The sequence below is a fragment of the Carassius gibelio genome, chromosome A21, assembly GCF_023724105.1.
Source record: "Carassius gibelio isolate Cgi1373 ecotype wild population from Czech Republic chromosome A21, carGib1.2-hapl.c, whole genome shotgun sequence".
Classification (NCBI taxonomy): domain Eukaryota; kingdom Metazoa; phylum Chordata; class Actinopteri; order Cypriniformes; family Cyprinidae; genus Carassius; species Carassius gibelio.
This window is the reverse complement of record NC_068391.1, coordinates 3,921,800-3,937,951: the sequence shown is the minus strand read 5'-3', so window position 1 is coordinate 3,937,951 and position 16,152 is coordinate 3,921,800. Positions and strand designations below refer to the sequence as shown.

At 33.9% G+C, this 16,152-nt stretch overlaps 2 protein-coding genes across 8 annotated transcripts in view; both read right to left on the bottom strand.

Moving 5' to 3' along the window:
• Positions 1–10,528, bottom strand: part of LOC127941442 (electrogenic sodium bicarbonate cotransporter 1) — a 44,583-nt gene extending 34,055 nt beyond the window's left edge. For 3 of the 7 annotated variants that reach the window (XR_008149020.1, XM_052536469.1, XM_052536473.1), the window contains exon 1: positions 10,161–10,528. Coding sequence is in view for 6 of the 7 variants with exons in the window: in XM_052536469.1 (XP_052392429.1) it covers positions 10,161–10,177 (17 nt within the window). In the remaining variant the exon portion in view is untranslated. The remainder of the gene's footprint in view (positions 1–10,160) is intronic. The other 4 variants (XM_052536470.1, XM_052536471.1, XM_052536472.1 and 1 more) reach the window with 2 other exon arrangements.
• Positions 10,529–11,580: 1,052 nt separating this feature from the next.
• LOC127941402 (deoxycytidine kinase) lies at positions 11,581–15,779 on the bottom strand. The gene is made up of 7 exons (XM_052536400.1): positions 15,569–15,779; positions 14,956–15,071; positions 14,048–14,241; positions 13,727–13,874; positions 13,529–13,644; positions 12,636–12,735; positions 11,581–12,200 (listed from the first exon to the last, which is right to left on the bottom strand). Exons 1-7 carry the CDS (start codon positions 15,657–15,659, stop codon positions 12,174–12,176), a joined length of 792 nt encoding a protein of 263 aa, XP_052392360.1. The 5' UTR covers positions 15,660–15,779; the 3' UTR covers positions 11,581–12,173.
• Positions 15,780–16,152: the final 373 nt, after the last annotated feature.

Sequence of the window (16,152 nt, the reverse complement as noted above, 5' to 3'; positions counted from 1 at the left end):
GAAGCTTGCATTACGAATTCACAGTATAGATCTCATTTATCCCTAGTTCATCTCCTCTGTTCTTTAGAATGACAAGAAAGGGCCAGGTGGTCATGCAACCTGGATGGTTTTGTTATCTTCTAATGATTCATATATGTTAAACATAACCCAAATGCACTGTAATCTGTGGGTTTATGATAACCCCTCACACACCTCGAGGATCCAGACTGCCACATGCACATAAATGTTGGATCAGCATTTGACAAACGGATTTCTGGCAGCGCATCAACTCTGCATTTGATTTCAAACTAAATAAAGTTGATTAATCCCTAGTGGAACACAATCAGGAAATAGAAATCGAGATGTATTTAACAGATGCTTATCAAGTGATGCTACATCATAGGTTGGATGCATCTTTAAAAAAGTCCATGGTCATATTTCACCCCCAAATTAAAAGAAAGAGGATACATATTGCGCTTAAAGAAAATAAACCATATCTTTTTTGCATTGTGATTTAATAATCAAGAATATTTTTCCTCATGACTGAGGAAATGCAAAGAATAAGTAATACATAATTATTTGTTTTTATATAGTTTTAAATAAATACATATATTTATTAACGTATACCATTGCATTTGCATTTCATTTATGGTGATTTAAATATATAAATAAACACTCTAAATACTGTATTTATTGTTAGATAAAAATACTATACATTTTACATACTATAATTTTAACAATGAAATTCACATTCACAAAAATTAAAAATACAAAACATCTGCATGCATTTTGATAATGTGAACTTTGGAAAAAATTGCTTAATTGTCATGAATTAAAAAAAAAAATAATATTCTAAAATGGAATTTTTTTAAATAAATAATAACAAATATAGATTTTTGGGGAGAAATATTACAGTACAACTAAAAACTACCACCACAAAATATGTGACCCATTGAGAGTCTGATCTGAATGTGTGTGTATGCACACACACACACACACACACACATACACACATACCCAGGCAGAGGAATGCCATGAAGCTAAAGCAAATACAAGTAATAAAGGTGTGTAAGTGACTGACGCACAAGCTCCCAGCAGCCCTTGCACCATGTTTACCTATTCAGATGTGGGACAATTGATACAAGACGTGAACGATACTGGAATTTCCACTGATAGCAGCTAGGAACATTTTCTCCTGCCAATAACACACACGACACTGAAGCTGCGGCAGTTTCACAGACGTGACCAATCAAAGAGGAAACGAAGTGGTGGTCTGAGAGCTGCTGACTCCCACAAACGCTTCCTGGGGTTTAAAGGTCACGTGCAATCTGACTCCTGAAGTGGGGAAGTGGTTTATTGGTTGCTTGAGTCAGTCATGAATCCGAGTTCTTGAGCTGCACTCAACAGTGACATGACTAATAGTTTAGATACTATACTCAGTACACAGTGACGAGCAGGAAAAGTGGCACATTTAACAAAGTACGGTTGAAAACTGAAGCAATGCCACATCATTGTGTAAGTGGGATTTCAGCAGAGCTTTTAATAAGACCTACTTGAGCTTTAAATCCTTCTCATATGCTCCAGTTCCTCAAATGTCACGGCTTCTATGGGAACACCAATTTGTTTCGGTTTAATCCGGTTTACATGCCACTTTTTTGGGGTTTACAATTAACTTTATGATCCGAGCAAACAAGTGATTGTAAAAGTAACAGGATTGTTTGCTAGATGCACAGTCCAGGAATCTCAGTGACATTCATGTTTAGCATTTAGCATTTAAACCAAATCATTACCCAGAGGAAAAACTATATCCAACTTCACCAAGTGAGCTAAACTCTAATAACTCTAAACGAATCTTTCTGTTGAGTTGGTTCTTTTAAATGAATCAGTTGAACTTGTTTATTTATTAGAGTTCTTTGAATCAAAGTTCTTAGTGAATCAAACTCAATTTATCAAACATCTAGTCACAGGTCACTGAATGGTATAAATTTTTTTTACATTTTAAATTACATTTACATTACATTTATTCATTTAGCAGACGCTTTTATCCAAAGCGACTTACAGAAGAAGACAGTGGAAGCAATCAAAAACAACAAAAAGAGCAATGATATATAAGTGCTATAACAGTTAGGTTAACACAGTACACGTAGCATGGGATTTTAACTAATATAATAAATAAAAAGAAAACAGATAGAATAAAAAAATAAAAGAATAGAGCAAGTTAGTTAGAGATCTTTACACATACACACACACATACATATACAATTGCAAAAAAATTGAAAAGAAAATAGAATACAAAAAGATTAGAAAGGTAGTTAGATTTTTTAAAGAATAGAATTAGAATAGTGAGTGTTAAAGTTAGAGGTCAAATAAAGATGGAAGAGATGTGTTTTAAGACGATTCTTGAAGATGGCTAAGGACTCAGCTGCTCGGATTGAGTTGGGGAGTTCATTCCACCAGGAGGGAACATTTCATTTAAAAGTCCGTAAAAGTGACTTTGTGCTTCTTTGGGATGGCACAATCAAGCGACTTTCACTTGCAGAACGCAAGCTTCTAGAGGGCACATAAGTAGTTTATATATATATATGTGTGTGTGTGTTAGATTTTTAGATATATATATTTCAATATTTGAAATTTCAAATTTATTTGCTTTTATTTATATTTCTTTTTTTATTCAGCATTTACATTTTCAAATATCTGTTTGTTTAAATTTTTTTTTTTTAAAGGAACTAATATTGTTATCCATCAAGGATGTATTAATTTGATCAAAACTGTCAGTAAAGACATTCATTGTTTTTAATGCACAAAATATCAGCATATTAGAATGATTTCTGAAGGATCGTGATTCTCAATTCTGGAGTTATGATGCTGAAAAATCAGCTTTGCATCAAAGGAATAAATTACATTTTAAAATATATTCATATAGTATAAAGTTATTTAAAATTGTAATAATATTTCACAATATTTCAGTTTTTACTTTTACTTTTAATCAAATAAATACAGCCTTGATGAGCAAAAGAGTCTTCTTTCAAACACATAAATAATAATGAAAAAAAATCTTACTGACCCCAAACTTTTAAACAGTAGTGTATATACACTAGTTATTTCTTTTCACTATAGGCGGCTGCATATATGAAAATAAAACACCTAACCCTAAAAAATTCTAACATAAAAAAATTCGGTCACACTTTATTTTAGGGTCCAATTCTCACTATTAACTAACCATTAACTATGACTTTTGCCTCAATTAACCCCTTATTTGCTGCTTATTAATAGTTTATAAGGTAGTTGTTAAGTTTAGGGTATTGGGTAGGATTATGGATGTCATGCATTATATGTACTTTATAAGCACTAATAAACAGCAAATATGTTAGTAATAGACATGCTAATAAGCAACTAGTTATTATTGTGAATTGGACCCTATACTAAAGTGTTACCAAAAATTCTAACATCAAAATTCTAAAATTTTGTATATTCTAGATTACACAAACAGAAATATTTAAAGAATTTTTTGTTTTAATTATGTTTGTTACGGCTTACAGCTTATTATTAATTATGAGTATAAATACTGGGTACCTCCTAGGCTAGTTCAGAACATGGAACCACAATTATGGGAAAGACTACTGACTTGTCAATCATCAACATCCTCCACAAGGAGGGAAAGCCACAGAAGGTAATTGCTGAAAGGACTGGCTGTTCACAGAGTGCTGTATCAAAATATATTTATAGAAAGTTGACTGGAAGGAAAAAGTGTGGTAGGAAAAGGTGCACAAGCAACAGAGATGACCACAGCCTTGGGAAGATTGTCAGGAAAAGCAGATTCAAGATTTCACCTGGGGTACGGAGGAAAAGAACTGGACTGTTGCTCAGTGGTTCACAATCCTCTTTTCAGAAGAAAGTAAATTTTGCATTTCATTTGGAAATCAAGGTCGGGAGTCTGGAGAGGCACAGAATCCAAAGTCCAGTGTTAAGTTTCTGAAATCAGATGATTTGAGTGCCGTGACGTCTGCTGGTGTTGGTTCATTATGTTTTATCAAGTCCAAAGTCAATGCAGCCATCTACCAGGAGATTTTGTAGCACTTGATGCTTCCATCTGCTGACAAGCTTTATGGAGATGCGGATATAATTTTGCAGCAGGAATTTAGCTCTTATGTCAGGGATCTAAGAGGGAGGACCCAATTGCAGTGTGAGGTAATAAGGTTTTATTGACAAAACAGACTGATACAAGAGGGTAGTGAAGTGAACAATAGATAGGACAACAGGAAAACAGTAAACAGGAACAGCTAGGCGAGGCCACTAGGAAAGCTTCAGGAAACAACTGGCAGAATACTTGGCAACAGAGGGGGCAGCAAAACCAGGCTGATGAAGAACACAAGGGCCCATAGAGCAGAGCTCAGACACTTGTTGACCACGGACTCTGAAACAGACCAAGTGCCAGGTAGGTAGAACCAATGCTCCACAAAAAACACATTAAATTATTAAAATAAGGAGCAAGACAAAAACATAGAACTACGAGGACTAGACAAGGGCACAAGACCAACCAGACAAGGAGACACGGACACATATTCAGCCACATCCAGAGACAGAGGGGGTGAGAATGACCATGAACCAGCAAACACAAAAGGGTAAGGGGCACTATAAATAGGGAAGAAAATACATGAGGGACAGGTGAGCACAATAAGACTAACCAGGCTAACAAGAGGGTGTGGTAAAAAGGAAACAAGGTGGAGGGGCTAAAGGAGCACATGGCCGAGAAAACAATTAACAAAGCCATGTGCTGACACTAGACACAAGAAACAAAACATAAAACAAAGTGATAGTACAAAAACCCTGACAACCTACCCACAGTGCCAAAACCACTTCCAAGTGATTTGCTGACCATGATATTCTCGGAGGAATACAAAGGAGTATTGGTCATTTTAAGGACCTGGCGGCTGCCATTTTGAAAACAGGGCCTTTCTTGGAGTAAAAACTTTGGTAAACTTTTAGTATGTTTTTAAGTACATTTGATACTACTGTAAACCACTGAGAAATGTTTTGTTAGAATTTTTTTGGGGTCAAGTCATATTTGCAGCTGACTACTACAGAAGAAGGTTTGGGATGACTTGAGTATACAAAAATAACTGAATATACTTTTTGGCTGCATATGAACTCATAAGGAATAACCCTATGCCATTCCAGCAGCCATTGATGGGCCGTATAACGTCTTAGCGCTTAGTTTAGTTTAGTCTAGCCAGTGTGTTAAGCTAGAGTTCAGAGCAACGTCTGTTTGAGGCATCTGGAGGAGCAGATGGTGTAACAGTCAGGCCGAATGGTGTAGATGTCTTTGAATCCAGAGCAGCTAGAGCCAGTTAATGATTCTTTCTGACATGACGAAAATAATGAGACATCATAAAAGACAGATGAGGGGAGAAAGTCTCTCTTAAGAGTCCAGACCTGATTGATACGATCAATAAAATCATCATTAAACAAAGAGTTATTGATGGGACGGATTGATGTTTGCTCTGGTTAAACTATCATTCAAAAGTTGGGATAAAGTACTACTTTTATTCAACAAGGAAGTTTTAAAACTTATGAATAGCAGCATATTTTAAATCATAACCATGTTTTTCTGTTGAAGTCTGTATGGCTACACGAGAGTATAACCGCCATAAACCAACCTGGACGAGCACAGAACTTCATGCTGGTCTAAACTGGTGTTTCTGACAGCAGTTTGTGAAATAATGTAAAGTTTCTCCATTTTTTCTTGTCATCTACACCTGTTTTCCTCATTCCACGTCTATCTTTCTCATCACGCCTGGCCACTTCCTGTCTGTCCTTTAGCCATTCTTTTCTTTTCGTACAAAGCGTCCTTTGTTTCCTAAAGAATTTTTTCCCTCTGCTGTCTCTACCTCAAATTATGTTCCCTTCATAGTGTGTTTTTCTCTCTCTTTCTTTCTGTTCCTCTTTTCAGTCCACATCTCCTGCTTTATTATAAGACAGGATCAGGATGCAGAGATCACTGGGAATAAATCTTCTATCTTTCTTTAACAACTTACACGACACTGTAGTCCAGTCTTAATCAACTGATAACAAGGTTGCTTAATTAAACTAATGATCAGTGTTCAACGGGCCTTACAACATGTAAGGTCTGTAGATTGATACTGCATTTAAAACAGAGACATTTCCTGTTAGAAATACATTTATATCATCTATATAATATTTTTTTTTTATATATTATGTGTGTGTTAGGGTATAGGGTAAATATGCGTGTGTGGCATTTTTTTTTTATTTGAACCTTTCTTGTCATTATAAAAGAGTTTCTATTGTATGTAAACACATATAAACCCAAATACCATTTAAAAACTAAATTTAGATTTTTTAAATCATTACATACACATTATATGTTGTATATACACACATTTATCTCTAAAATTTTTAGTAGGAGAATTTTTATCATTTTAAAGACATTTCTATGCATGTCTCAAAATTATCTTTATAAATAAAATGTAGATTATTTTTTTATTTCTATGCGTCGTAAATAAGCGCATTTCTTTGAAATGACATGAAATAAAAATAGAATTTTAAAGAAATAGTTAATAAAATAAAATATTACCATTCCTATATGGTTCATTTACGTATATTTCTTTCAAAATTATACAAATAGATTACTTTGAATTATTTTAAATTATTCATAATTAATTTTAAACAACTTTCGGTATGTTTCATATACATATAAAACAGAGATTTGTGAACGGAAAATGTGGTTAATGGCTAGAAACAGCAGTTATATCATCTGATATGTCATTTGGTTGTTTCTACAGTGCAAAATAACATTAAACAGATTAAACAGATGGCCCAATAGCAGTCAACAACTAGGTCATACTTTTACTATACTTTGGTCATCTTGCAGAGAAACTCTAGATGGAGTCGACACACTTCAGCACTTGTCACTTGTGAATATCTGTGATGCAAACCTAAACACACAGTAATTAAACACTTCTTAACGCAAAAGCACAGGTCTAGAGACAGCTGGACTCAACAAGCTCCTGACTTTGACAAACTCAGACTGCTGAAGAGAAACACAGCGCCGATTTCAAGACAAGAACTAATCTCAGATTTCAGGCTGAGACATTAAGGGGTTAAACTAAATGACAAATCATTCATTTAAAAAGTCAACATGAAATGGCAATCACAACCCATTGTACTTCCAAAATGCAATATTTATGAGTGAAACAGGATATTTAATGAGAAAAAAATGAGACTTGATTTGATCAGGAACTGATTGGACAGTGAAAAAGAGTCAAGTTCAGTCTCTAGAGCATCTCTATGCATTTATATTGATCTGTTATTTGTTACTGTTGCCATAACATAATAAATGTCATAAAATTAATGCTAACCAGTGTTATTATTGTTAACTAAAACAAACGTAAAATGAGTATGTTTTTGTTTATGTAAGTTTATATACAATAGATCCAGTTTGATACATATATCTTCCTGTTTCAGAATATAGTATATCGCTATTGTATCCCAGCAGGCTCAGGGTCACTCCTGTCTGTCCATCATTCACAGATGACCTCAGTCTCAAGGAGAAGAAAAGAGATATCAGGAGTCATGGAGAGCATATCTGAGGACATTCCACTGTGACTCTGCATTTTCCACTTATCTTCCTATGATTACCTGCACAGGTGACACTAAACAGCAGGAGGCTGTGTGCTGTCTGTGTGCTTCAGACAGTCAATGGAAGCACATAGCTCGACAGGTGAGAGTGATCGCTTATGCAACGCTCTCGTACACAGAGACAGTTAAGCCTGTGTGTGTCCAGAATAGGAATGAGGAAAAAATTACGCATTTTCTTAAGAACTCCCTGCTATTTTAGTTCTTTCAGGTGTGGTGGGATCATTTGACAGTTTTAGATTGTGAAGATTCAGTATCGCACTACTTTTAATAACAATGGTGTCATCAAACTAACTCAAGTAAAAAATGTTCGGTAATGAAAATAAAGCCAAAATAAATAAATATTAGATTAAACATTTTTTTTATATCTTTGGAAATTTTGTTGTTGTTGTCATCACTAAAACTAAAAATAGTAAAAATAATATATAATTATTAGATTATTATTATTAGATGAAAAATAAAACTTCAATAAAAAAAATGTTGCCTTGGCAATAAAGTGCTGTTTTTGGTTCTTAAAACTAAAATAACTCGATTGCAAAAGTTAAAAGAAACTAAAGAATGAAGTAAAAGTTAAAATTAAATAATTATAACAATAATAACGAAGATTAATAAATAAGCTGAAATACTAATATTATTAAAACTGAGATAAAGATCATTAAAATAAAATGACAAACATACATAAAATGTATTCCTAAAATTAAAATGAAAACTGAAATTATAAAAAAAGCAATAAATATTGTAATAGTATAAAAAATATTCATTAAAAACTCTTTAGACGCGGTTAAACCATGGTATTTTTAAAAGTAGCAGGAATTGTTGTTGAACATGTACCACGATAATACCACATTTTTAGATAATACCAAAGTATTGTTTGAGTACCATATCAATACCATAGAATATATAAAAAATAGTATCTCATTGTGTTACCGCAGTACTTTGAAATATATCATGGTCCTTGTACTACTATGGTCTGAATGTCCAAAAACATAGTAGTACCATGATATGTGTACAAAACATTATTGTATTTTAAGGTATTTGTTGGTGTATATTAAAAGTACCATGGCATTAACATTTTTATGGGCAACATATAATGGTTATACTGTAATATTTACCATTTAAATACCATTCCATATTAATATGGTAATCATACATTAACTACCATCACATAACTGTTGTTGAGGGTTAATTTACCAGCAATGAACATTAGTGGTTATTAAAGTGTAAAAATCTATATGTCCTTAGCACTGCATAAGAAAGCAGACACCACGTGATCCATCCACTCACATCTGAAGAGCACTATTGGTCAGACAATCTGATCCCTGCAGGCAGCTGGCTCTTTTATTATGACAGCACATGCTGCACTGAACTAAAAAGAGATTGAATCCCTTGCATTATATCCAGCCACCGGTTTCTGGAACGCTAAGCAACGCACGCATTGCTTCTGGACGCTAAGGAGCTAATTGGTTTTGACAGGAGCTTCTTGGAAAAAGATTACGCTGACCGCTCAAGCCAGGGCTTCAGGGAACCTGTAAAGAGGGCAACTTAAACAGCATGACTTGACAGTAACATTAGAACGAAAAGAGTGAACCCTCAATACATCACGAGTCGGTGGTGGAACCTCCTACTAACAGCCTCTGGAGACCCCATGAGATATTTCACTCAGTTTAAAAAAAAAAAGGTGGTTCTTGGGTTCAGGAAAGAACCATCCACTTGCTATAGATTCTTTATTAGAATGTTTGGTTCAATTACACAAAGGGTTCTTTAGATTATTAAAATGTTCTCAGTTCTAAGTTCTAAGTTAGTTACTATATAGTTATTTGGGAAGCCTTTGGGCTCTAAAATACATATTAAAAAAGTACAGGTAATAAAAGTGACCTAAATAGGTTCTCTGGTGGAATTGTTTTGTGTTGTTGATGATGAACACGCTTTGGCTCTTTAAGGTTTAGCTTATTGATTTCTGGACTGTTTTTAACAGATGTTTCACCTGAAGAATAAAAAGTTCTCTGTAGAACCTTAAATCGCTCTCCTACACTTTTAAAAACAAAGAATCCAAAAGAGAACAATAAAAGAAACATTTCAGGTTCCCCAAGAAGTGAAAAACATCTAAAGAACCCGTTTTTCTCACTCTAAAATACTTTAGGGCAATGGAAAGGTTCCATGGATGTTAATGGGTCTTTTTTTGGGAGCATAGATGCCAAATAAATAGAAGCTATTACTATTACTCTTGTTAGAAGCTATTACAAGAAACCATTATGAAGTTTGAAGATTAAGGATGTTCATGAGCTGTCAAACTTATGCAAAAGCCCAGTTTAACGTCTTTAATAGATAATAACCTCCGTCCCTGAAACCTGAAGCCCTGGCCGCAGTCTCGGAGCAGATCTGTTGCTCTGTCCTGAAGGATACGGTTACACCTTTACTTTTTATTGAAGAAGCAGGACAGATCCAGGGTGGGAGGGCTATTCTCGACCCACTCATGGAGACGCAACAGTTCTCGACTGAGAAGATAACATGCAAACAAAAGTACTCACTTGTTTTTGTCGCTCATGCTGACCGTGCTGTGCGCGGAGACGCGCTTTCTCCTCCTCCGCTGAATTGAATTCAAATTAAAGTGCGTCCGGGCTTCAGAAACACTTTCAAAGTATGCGCAAGTGCGAATTCTCTCCAAGTTCAGCGTGTCTGGATGCGTAGAAGCAGGAACACACACACACACACACACTCACTTCTGTTTATCTGGAGCCAGAGATAATTCGCTGCTGCTTCTAGTAACTACAGTAGACTCGTTCACTCCAGCAGTCATAACGCAACAAGCTCACGAACTCTCTCCGTGCCGAAGAAACAATCTCCACGTTGCCCGCGTCGCGCTCGTCTTGTTCCATATTTAAAGATCTCGCCCTCCTCGAGCGTGACGCAGCAGTGGGAGGATGAGACACGAGAGGACAACATGTGAGATGCAATAGTGAATACCTGCATCCGCACCGAAACACACGAGTGGAGTCTGAATACACCTGAAATATACTGCAGCTCAGAGTTAGGTCTCTGCAATATAAACATTCAAATAAATACGCTTAAGTGTAATAAAAGGTACTTTTATTTATTTAGTGTAACATTACTTTAGCAAGCAATATATAGCCTGTGTTTACATTAATACATTCATAACAAATTTTATACATACATATATATATATATATATATATATAATCTTAAAGCACATTTCGAGGTGAAGCATTTTAATATGTAGTAATATGAATTTAAGTATGTAAATGAAATCAATAACATTCATTCTATCTATCTATCAGAAATAATTTGACTTTTCCTTTATTGCTTTGATTACATTTACATATCCATGAAACCCTTAAAAATAAACATGATTCTTGAGCACCTGGTAATTGCAGATAAAATTATTCTGTAGTGTAGACTTATTCAACATTTAGTAGAATGTTCCAAATAATTTAGGAAAACTCCAGGAACGTCATCCAGTTCGAGTTTTACATGTCTCATGAAAAAGTAATGTACTTAAACATCACGAGTAATGGTAGTGAATAACTCGGTTCTTTAGAATTCTCTAGGCATGAAATGATAACTTAGTATTCAAGGAATAGCAGTTTCTTGTTTTGTTTTTAAAGCGCTGTAGAACTACGCCACCATCTGGCCGTTCAGGAATATCAGCACACACCTGCGCGCATTTACAGGAGTAGCTTTCCCCAAAACTCTCGTGTTCACTCTCCCTCATGCAGCTCCAGCATACGGGCTTGAAACGACATGAGGGGAGGGAAATGATGATTCAGCTGATTTTGGGTAAACAAGTCATTTAAAAGACACAGAGGATGCTTTGATTAAAGCACAATTGTTGAATATATATGTATATATATATATATATATATATATATATATATATATATATATATATATATATAGACAGACACACACACACACACTATCATTCAAAAGTTGGGATCAGAGAGATCAAATCTCTATATATTTTTATTCAGCAAGGATGCATTAAATTGATCAAAAGTGACAGTAAAGGCATTTATAATGTTACAAATGATTTCTATCAACAACAAAAGCTGTTCTTTCAAACTTTAAACTCATTAAAAAAATCCTGAAAATGTCAGTTTCCACAAAGATATGAAGCAGGACTACTGTTTTCAACACTGTCAACGGAAGGATCCTGTGACACTGAAGACTGGAGTAATGATGCTGAAAATTCAGTTTTGATCACAGGAATAAATTAAATTTTACCATATATTAACAGAAAACATAAATCGTAATAATATTTCACAGTACTACTGATTTTACTGTATTTTTGATCAAATGATGAGCAGAGGACTTATATTTGTTCTTCAAAAGAAATATTGGTAATTATTATTTTTTTTATTATTTAATTCAAAAGTATACAAATTTAAATGACAGAAACATTGATAAGCACAAAATGGACACTACTTTCATATTTTCACACAAAAAAAAGTTCATAGTTTTATAAAGTAAACAAACTAAAAAAGTTAAATTATTCTGGCCAGCATGCACCTTTCTTGTCGTAATCACAGGGTGCTCAGAAATTCCTTCACCTGGGAATACAAAAAAAAAAAAAAAAATTTAAATCAGCTTTTAAACTGAAACTGGCTCTTATTTCTATTTAATACATTTATTACTGTACTGTATAAGTTTCCATGTGCATGCAAATAAAAGTGTGTGTCTTCCACAGTGGGTATAATATGTATGAAGCTACAATGTGTGTGTCTGAAGTATAAACCATGCATAACATGCAATTTCAAGAGTATATAATGGTCCCTGTATTGCACCCTCATCATAAGATGCGACTTTAGTCTCGCCACTTTTGACAAACTCAACACATGCTCTGGGTGATATGCTACATTCACTTAATGCAAAAATTTAAATTAATCATTTAATGACCCTCATGTCATTCCAAGAATCAGCAAACATAATTAGGGCGAGCAAAAAATCAACAAAGAATTCACTTTTCTTTACTGTGTGTGTCATACCTTCTCAATCATATCATCACACTTGATCTTGTTGTCTTTAAAATCGTCATTGACATCCAGGGTAAGAACCGGCACTTCATTCAGATACTCAAACTCCATACTGCACACACACACACACACACACACACACACAAAATGAGGGTGCACAATTTATATATTTGCAATAATTAATTCATTTAAATCCTTTTTTATTCTTACTACATTTTACATCCTTTTATATAATATATAATAATATCTAAACATAACTAAAAAAATATGTATTATTTACTTATTATACACACACACACACACACACACACACACACATATACATATATCAGTTTAATGTAAATTACTTTATATTTACATATTTTAAAAAGGTAACAAAAAATCTAAATGTAAATCAATAAAATGTATTATTTTTTTACTTTAAGGATATATTTTTCTATAATATATTTTCTTTATCATCAGCTACATTTTACATTCTTAAAAGGTTTATATTAAACAACTAAATGTAAACTAATAAATTAAATAAATATTAAATAACCTATAATAATTATAACAATAATCTATAATAATAAATTTTTGTATTATCTCGTTTCTATCTCTCTATCTAATATCTTAATGTAAATTAATATATGTATGTTTGTGTGTGTGTGTATATATATATATATATATATATATATATATATATATATATATATATAGTTTTTGTTTTAAAATATGCTACATATAAATATATTTATCATAATAGTTATTCATAAATAAAATAAATTTATAATAATTTATTCACATTTATATAAATTTATATAAATAACTTTTTTTCTAAGAATGTCAAACATAAGTACTTTGGTACTTATATGAGCGAAGACATTATAATGGCTGGTGTGTGTGTGTGTGTGTGTGTGTGTTACCTCATGGTCCTGTGCTGTAACCAGCTCTCATGTTTATAGTGGAGTTTCTCCAGATATTCCAGTGGAATTCCCTGTTCTTCGTCTCTTCCTCTCAAATGCAATCGCTCCAAACAACTCTGTAACACAAAATCATCTTGTTTACTCGTTCACAGCACAGCAGAATCTCTTTAAAGGCTCCATCCGGGTTTGTGCTCATACTTCTGGTTTTGCCCGTAGGTAAATGATGCCGTCCAGCTCAATGTGTTTCCCAAACTGCTTATGCAGCCAGCTGTGCCAGTCCTGATAGATGGCCCACTCGGTTTCATTCACACACTCACTTTCATACAGGTTAGACGCGAAGATGTACCTGCAACACACCAATCAAAGTGATTAAAGTAAGCCGATTAGTTGATATTTCTATTTTTTTTTTTATGACTTTTTTATATTTTTATATATGACTTTGTGCCATAATGACAGATGTATAACAATCATAGACCCTTCATCAACGAAAGGAGGAGATGCTAACAGATATTAATCTACCTGTCGCTGTACACGGATCGTTCGAAGAACTGCACGGGATTCTCGGCCTCACGCAGTTTTCCGTTGGTGGATTTGATCTGCGAGCGGATGCGGCTCATGCAGGCGTAGCTCTGGAAGGTGTAAGCCCAGCGTTCGGGCTTCTCGTACATCATCTGCAGCACGTTTCCTCCACTCTTCTGAGACGTGGTCAACTCCTGAACGAACACATGCACGTTATATTGGTCTACATTTGTTAGGCATTTAATACTGATGGGGACAAGGGGACAGTGACATTAAAAAAAGAAAATGCTAATATAGGTTCAATTGACACTTCAGCAGTGGTTCAGATGCCTTTCATGTCCACCGTGCGTCATAGACATAAAGACCAGCCTCTTGACACATTAAAAAAAGAGACAAGGACTCTCCTCCAGGAAACATGACCTCCAATTAAGGTTTAATTGATCAACCAGTGTATTTCTCAGTAGTATGTGTGAAGCAGCTGCTCTGAGTGCTCATCTGATGAGGACTAAACCATCTGCTGATTCCCAGAGGACAACAGTGTTTGCCAAAGCCAGCGCTGGATAACAGGTCTGCTTATTATACTCAGACAATGCTGTAAAAGATGTAGTGTACAGTGACTGACCACAAAAATACTGATATTGGTGTTTGAGTAACAAAACATCAAAGCAAGTGCCATCTACACATTTAGAAATGAGCCATGCTGGGAATTACTTTCAACAGAGAAGTGCTTGAAAATGGTGTTTCCGCTAACTTTCTTTAAAATAAATACCACTTGGTTTGACATTTTATAAGTGAATTTTTTTTTTTTTGATATATATACATTTTAGGCAGTCGTAAAGAATTATAGCTTTTTATATTACAATATAAAATGTGTATACTGGTTATGTTTAAAGTATTTTTGACTGTACCTCGTACTCGTTGTGGTGAGTTTGTACATTGCACCATCTAGCGATGGGTTCCGGTACTACCTCCCATTCTCGATCATACTCCTCCAGCAGGCGAACAAAAGTGGATTTACCCGCGGCTAGAACAGGGAAATCATATTTAAACATGTTTATAAACATTACAAGAATTAACGATAGAAATTTCTTCCACAATAGCAAAAAAAAAAAGGAAGAAAAAGCCGTTTAGCAGGATGCGGGATGTTTTAAGACAAGCCAACTTCCGCTATTTTCTGACATTATTTTTTTAAATTAAAAATCAAAATGCAAGCTCTTAATATGCAAAGTATGTATTAAAACAAATATTTTTTTAATACGCATTAAAAAAAACATAATAATAATAATAAAAAATCATGAATCATAAGAGGAAATGTTCGTCAACGTCAAGGTCGTCATATACACACACGTTAATAAATATTTATCTTCTTCATAGTAGTCAGAACAGTAATCGTATTAGCATAAATCTCTTTGAAAAGCAATTGTAAACGTATAAAAGCTGGATTTGTAACATTCAATGGTTATGTCCAGCTATGAAATATGCTTACAGTATGTCACTGACAAAAAACAACGAATGACTTACCAATGTTTCCTTCAATGGAGATGCGCTTCAATCTTTTCTCCATGCTGTCGTTCAGAGGACTGGGACAGACTCTTTTGGCAGTGGGAGACATTTTATCTTCTTGGAATATTGCAGAAATGTACAATAACACTAGGTACAGTTACAGTCAGTTAGCAGAGAAACAAGCGGGACATTAAATTCTGGCGCTTAAACTTTAAGCTCCTCCCACCGGAAACAGCTGCTCTCAAACCTCTTGTGCTTTAAAAACACAACACCACTTCATGTTTTTTTAACTTCATTATCATTACTTGAAAAACAATTCACATGAGAATAAATGGCTGTATAAAAAAAATAAAAAAAATAATATATATATATATATATATATATATATATATATATATATATATATATATATATATATATATATGTATACATATATGTACATATACATGTATGTATATATATATATATATGTGTATATATATATATATATATATATATATATATATATATATATATATAGTAATTTATAAAAACAATAAACAATATTAAAACGTTACTTTAACTGTAAATAGTCGTTTCATTTTATGCACACATGTAGAAAA